The sequence below is a fragment of the Chroicocephalus ridibundus genome, chromosome 13 (genome assembly GCF_963924245.1).
Source record: "Chroicocephalus ridibundus chromosome 13, bChrRid1.1, whole genome shotgun sequence".
In the NCBI taxonomy this organism is placed as follows: Eukaryota; Metazoa; Chordata; class Aves; order Charadriiformes; family Laridae; genus Chroicocephalus; species Chroicocephalus ridibundus.
Window position 1 is genome coordinate 250,035 of NC_086296.1, and position 6,580 is coordinate 256,614.

General features: G+C 43.7%; 1 protein-coding gene across 2 annotated transcripts in view; it reads left to right on the top strand.

The window, feature by feature from the left end:
• Window positions 1-5,935, top strand: part of PI4KA (phosphatidylinositol 4-kinase alpha) — a 66,259-nt gene extending 60,324 nt beyond the window's left edge. For both annotated transcript variants that reach the window (XM_063350959.1, XM_063350960.1), the window contains exons 53-55: window positions 2,292-2,381; window positions 3,250-3,333; window positions 5,253-5,935. In XM_063350959.1, coding sequence (XP_063207029.1) covers window positions 2,292-2,381; window positions 3,250-3,333; window positions 5,253-5,304 — 226 coding nt within the window. In that variant the 3' untranslated portion in view covers window positions 5,305-5,935. The remainder of the gene's footprint in view (window positions 1-2,291; window positions 2,382-3,249; window positions 3,334-5,252) is intronic.
• Window positions 5,936-6,580: the final 645 nt, after the last annotated feature.

Sequence of the window (6,580 nt, forward strand, 5' to 3'; positions counted from 1 at the left end):
TTGCCAGCCAGTCACCGTAAAGATCTGCAACTTTATCTTGCACCACACCAAGCAAACAAGGTTTGCTTTAACATGCAGGAGCACTAATAAATCTACATGAAGAGGATGTTGCATGTGGGCAGGAGGAGGACAGGACTCCGAGGAGTGCTGAAAGAGTTGGCAGATGTGCTCGCCAAGCCACTTTCCATTATCTACCTGAAGTCATGGCTAACTGGGGAGGTTCCAATGGACCGGAGGGTAGCAAATGTAACACCCATCTACAAAAAAGGCAGAAAGGAGGATCCAGGAAACTATAGGCCTGTCAGGCTGACCTCGGTAGCAGGGAAGGTCGTGGAGCAAATCATCTTGAGTGCCATTACAGGTCATATGATGGACAAGCAGGGGATCAGGCCTAGTCAGCATGGGTTTAGGAAAGGCAGGTCCTGCCTGACGAACCTGATCTCCTTCTATGACAAGATGACCCGATTATTGGACGAGGGAAAGGCTGTGGACATTGTCTACCTAGACTGTCGAAAAGCATTTGACACTGTCCCCCATAGAATTCTCATGGAAAAACTGGCGGCTCATGGCCTGGATGAGCATACGATCTGCTGGCTCAAGCACTGGCTGGATGGGCGGTCCCAAAGAGTGGTGGTCAATGGAGTTAAATCCAGCTGGCGGCCGGTCACAAGTGGTGTCCCTCAGGGCTCGGTGTTGGGACCATTTCTGTTTAACATCTTTATTGATGACCTTGGTAAGGACATAGAGTGTATCATCAGCAAGTTTGCAGATGACGCGAAGCTAAGCGGGAGTGTTGATCTACATGAGGATAGGGAGGCTCTACGGGGAGACTTGGGTAGATTGGACCATGGGCCACTGCTAACAGTATGAGCTTCAACAAGGCCAAGTGCCGGGTCCTGCACTTGGGCCACAACAACCCCACGCATCGCTCCAGGCTTGGGGAAGTGTGGCTGGAGAGCTGCCTGGCAGAAAAGGACCTGGGGGTTCTAATTGACAAGTGGCTGAACACGAGCCAGCAGTGTGCCCAGGTGGCCAAGAAAGCCAATGGCATCCTGACTTGTATTAGAACTAGTGTGACCAGCAGAAGGAGGGAGGTGATTGTCCCCCTGTACTCAGCACTGGTGAGGCCACACCTGGAGTATTGTGTCCAGTTCTGGCACCTCAATACGAGAGAGATCTCGAGGTGCTGGAGCGAGTGCAGAGGAGGGCAATGAAGCTGGTGAAGGGCCTGGAGAATCAATCTTATGAGGAGCGATGGAAGGAGCTGTGACTGTTTAGTTTGAGGAAGAGGAGGCTGAGGGGAGACCTCATCACTCTCTACAACTACTTGAAAGGCTATTGTAGAGAGGTTGGTGCTGGTCTCTTCTCCCAGGTAATTAGCGATAGAACAAGAGGGAATGGGTTCAAGCTGCAGCAGGGTAGGTTTAGGCTGGACATTAGGAAAAAGTTCTTCACGGAAAGAGTGGTCAGACACTGGAATAGGCTGCCCAGGGAGGTGGTGGAGTCACCATCCCTGGATGTGTTTAAGACTCGTTCAGATGAGGTGTTAAGGGATATGGTGTAAGGGAGAACTTTGTAGAGTGGAGTTGATGGTTGGACTCGATGATCCCAAGGGTCTTTTCCAACCTAAATGATTCTGTGATTCTATGACAGTACAGTAGAGTCTAGGTAAAAGCTAATTCTATCATGAGTATAAAGTATTATTGATGTTACCTTACAGAATCAAAGTTTCTTCAGCTAGTAGCCCCAGAAGGGGCTGTCTTGGAGTCAAGATCAACTCGGTTCCTTGAGGGGGAGCAGTCTGGAGAAAGTTTTGTGTCAAGACAAAAATGTCACCCAAGTAGTAGAGTAATAGCTTGATAGCTAATAAATGTTCTAAGTGGGAGGAGAGGAAGGAGAAGGGAAGCTGGGCTGATGTAGCAAAGAATTACATGGAGTAATTAGGATTAGAAGATAATCTTTTACTGTGGTATTGCTGATTTCAGCCTCTTATACTGTTCTGATGCACTGATTCACCTTTCTGATACCAAAGAAATTGTGTTTACTAAAGCACTGCGTTGTATAATCCTCCTTGAGACTGTTCATTTTACAGCATTCTGAGTATCTTGTAGTCAGTGACAGATTGCAAGCAATGGCGTAGCTCCACCAGCAAATGTAAGAGGATTATATGTGTTGATTTAATTACAGAAAAAGGTGTGATCCAGCTTGTTTAACTCCTCAGCTTGCGTCCTTTACCTACTATGGATGTAGAAGTTTGAGCGCCGTAACCTTCTTGTCCTCTTTTTCTCTAGGCCTTACATGGATGCTGTAGTCTCACTGGTTACGTTAATGTTGGATACAGGGCTGCCCTGTTTCCGAGGGCAGACAATCAAGCTGTTGAAGTAAGTCAGCATATGTATGAACTGGAAAATGTTCATACGTTCTTCACAGAATGTATACTGTCATAACTTGTGCAGTGAGTATAACTGTCGTGCTACTCAAATATCTTAAATGTCTTAATGTTGTAAAAATGGTAACTTTTATTCATAGAATATCTCAGAAAGTAGGCATTCCAGAGGCCTTTTTGTAGAATTAAGTTCAAGTTGTTCAATGATTGTGCAAGTACGTGTATTATCTTTAAGTTCATAGGACTAACAAATAAGGCTGTAAGATCTGCTGTAATTGAGAGGTAACGTGTTGCAGAGTCTTATGTCCTCTGAAATGGTGTTGGGCTCTGAAGAACAGCATCTTAAAAACTTGTTTTACAGATAATGCAGTACTGAATGGCACTATGTTGTAATACCCAATAGCTTAGGCAAATACAAATTCTAATATGACACTTTAAACAGCCCTTCAGGCTTATGCCTCCAGAGATAGCTCCAGAATGAGCAGAGTTAACTCAGCATTTCCTGCATATAACTTCCTTCAACTTCTTAAAGATAAGCATATACATAAAGTATGATAGCTGGAGTTCAAGGGCACTACTAGGTACAAAGATATTTTAAAAGCAGCAACTGCCTAAAAGAGGGATCTGCTGTTCCTAGAGTTACCATTAGACTGACAAAAAGCTCACAGCCTCAGTCTTCGCTACAAGACTAATGGCTAGTGCTTATTAAAACATGACATAATTTGCATGAGGTACACAAGAAATAAGTATTTGCAGCAAGTGAAATCAACACCTGTCTAAGCTTATACGAAGGCACGTTTGTGTTGTGCTCAAAGGAAACATCACTAATTTTACTTTTGCTTTTTGTGATTTTCTGCATATAGACACAGGTTCAGTCCCAACATGACTGAACGGGAGGCTGCAACTTTCATCATCAAGATCATCCAGAATTGTTTCCTCAGCAACAGGTTTGGCATCTGTGCATGTCTTCTCCCTATAGCTGAAGGAAGGTCATCAAGCTTTGGGCAGATCTGAAAAGTAGAGTTTTATCAGTCAGCTACCAAACATTTTTGAGTTGTTGATATTTAGATGATGCAGGATAGCAGCTTTGCTTCTGAACATGCTGCATCTCCTCCCTTTTACGTTGGGAAGGAAGGCCTAAGCCCACGCTGGTCAAATAGCAGGCCTGGCTAGTCTAAAGAAGGAAAGATTTTCTGTCTGGAAATGACACTGTGATTTCCACAGAGTGAATCGTTGGCCCAAGAGTCAAGCATTGTGGCTCCTATGTTAGAGCCTGGCCAACTGTGCCATTAGGGTTATATGTCTAGTTGTGGTGTCTCCTTTTATATAGGGTAGGGTCACCTCTATGAATAAAGGGATAAATAGTGAAGAATGGTATTGAATGGCAAGAGGCATAGCATGCCTTCTGATCAGAATGAAGGGAGATTGATTTTTGCAAGGAGAAATTTTCTTGAACAACAATATGCATGGTCCATTGGTCTGAGTAAGAATGAAGCTGAAACAGGACTACAGTGACTTTTCAAAATCTTTTTTTATAATTGCTTGTAGGCGTTAAGTTGCCTGAATATCCTCCTGAAATTCAAAGCTGTTATTCTGTGCAAAAGTGTATTTGACTCTTCTCTAGAAATGAGTTCTAATCTTTCTACTAATTTTTTTCTTCATGACTTGATACTACATTAAAATATTAATCATTTTGCTAGACCACATTACTTATTGTATAATATTGGCTAGGGGAAATGCCTCAAATAGAGAACACTGGCAGCATGGTTTTTTAGTGTCTTTGTAGTTGCGCCATGTTTATTTGTCATCTACTTGAATAGATAGCATACTGAATGGAATAATCAGTTCTATCAAGTAATTAGCAATTTAAAAATCAACTTAATCACCAGCTAGCCAATCAACTGTAGGTTTTTCCCTTCAAGTATACAAATAATTCGGTATCTTGTGCAAAACTTTTTAAAGGAAATTACATGTAAAAGTAATTTTATTACATTTAATACTTTAAATACAACAAATTTAATACTTACACATCTTAAGTGCATGTTTTATTGTTATCCCAGATAATACAGATTTTGTGGGATATATTGGAGAGGCTACGACAAACTTGTGTAGTTCCATATGGGGTCAGCTTGTGACCAGCAAGGCTCCCTGGTTCAGATACAGCCCTGCTAGAACTGAATTGGATTTTCTAGTGGGTTCTGGTGCATCTGCTCAGAGTCTTAGATTAATATTGGAGGTTATGAAGGCAGTCACACTGCTGTTTGAATGTCCAGAGCCAGCTTAGTTCCGATAAGCTTGAGCTTCTCTACCTGTGGCATGGTTAGTCTGTGACCTGAATAAGCTCTGCCCATGGATAATGATTTGTCTGTAACAAGGCTTAGATGTGTTTGTTCAGTCACTCATCAGAGATGCTGCTATTAATGCTGTTATTTCCTCTGCACTTTTATTTTCATTATTAGTATTCTCCTTAATTAAGATTCCTTTTGTTTCCACATAATCCTGTCTCCATGTGGCCTTGACGATCTTGCTTCATTCATTATGTGTTTCCTTCTCCTAAAACTGCCAATGCAATGTGAGGTGCTTCTGGCTTACCCAAACACAGGATCCATGCTGCTGTTGCCACACTGAGAAGGATGGAAATACTTTTTTTTACCTAGTTTAAACAAGAGCAGGATGTTTTGTGCTGTGCAAAACAGTAACTGGGCCTTCACAATGCCTTCAAAGCGTGTAGGGCTAGTTTTGATTAGCAGCTAATTTCCTTCACCCATGTTTTGTTTCTTTGTGATCTTGATGTTTGTTTCTGTGACAATGGGTGCAATGTTTTTTTAAACTTTTACTTACTTCTGGCTTTGCTTTTTTTCTCCAGGAGCAGGACATATGACATGATCCAGTACTACCAGAATGACATCCCATACTGAGAGAAACTAGAGATGCTCTGCCGAAGCGAAACATGCGACCCCGTGCCCTCACTCCAAACCTGTAATAAATAGGAGATGCTCAGTCACACCTCGCTATCTTCCATGTTTTGTGTATGTGTGTGTACATGTGGGTACACGTTTCCTGGACATTGCAACAATCAGTCTGATTCATTCCTTTCTCTACAGGTTGTATCTATTTCTGTTTTTCCCTGTATTTCTGGAGTTGGGCTGCAATCACAACAAAAATTGTACTATGATTATGAATGTGTGAAAGATGCCAAGCTTGTGGAGTCTGATAGTTTTTCATGCAATACAAGGATTTTATAATACTTTTAAAAAGTAAAAAAACAATACAAACCTTTCCTGCACAATCCCACAAAACACTGTGGAAGGGAAGCAAAAATGTTGACTCGTTCCTATTCTACTGTAGAAAAAGCCTGATAATCATCCAAGGTGGTGATGTCCTGTGTAGCTGTGTTGATACTTTGCACGGTATGTGGTCCCTGCTACGTGGTCAGTATTTCATGTGTACATGAAGAATGTATTTTTTTCCTTTTATGTGTTTTAAAAGAAGAGACTCTACTGAAGATATATTTGATCTATAAAATGCAATAAAAGACCTTAGACTTTGTGTCTGTTCCAGATCTTTTGCTATGTGCTGAGTTTTAGTTTATATACCACATCATTCTGCACAGTTGTGTAGTGTTCATTTCATATTGTGACCTTTCTTTATCCTGGAGAAATCCGATTTCTTCTTCAGCTTCTCATCCATCTTAAGTGACCTTTTTTTTTAATCATAAATGCAATGTTTTGCACAAGAGTGATGTACTGAGGAGCTAAACTGTAGGACCGAGGTGAAGCTGCGCACAGCGTAGCCCTACCTTGGCTGGACACACCGTTCCTTTTGTACACCCCTGTCGTTCTTGAGCGTGCTCTGGGAAGTGAGACAGTGCCCTCTCGAGGGGTTGTTCTCCCCAGACGCCCCGTCCGGGCCCGCTCTCCCAAGGGGCTGCCGGGGCTGGGCCGCGCCGCTCGCGGCGGGGGCGCCCGGGGAAGGGGCCGGGCGGCGCTGCCTCCCGCGGCGGGGATGGGCGGCCCAGGGCCTCCGCGGCTGCGGCGGAGCGCGGCGTCGGGGCACGCTCGAGCCTGAGGCCTATCTCTGAGGAGAAGCCGTGCCCTGAGGGGCTCGCCCTGAGGAGAAGCCGTGCCCTGAGGGGCTCAACCCAGAGGGGAGCCAGCTTTGAGGAGAAGCCATGCCCTGAGAAGCTCAGCCCCG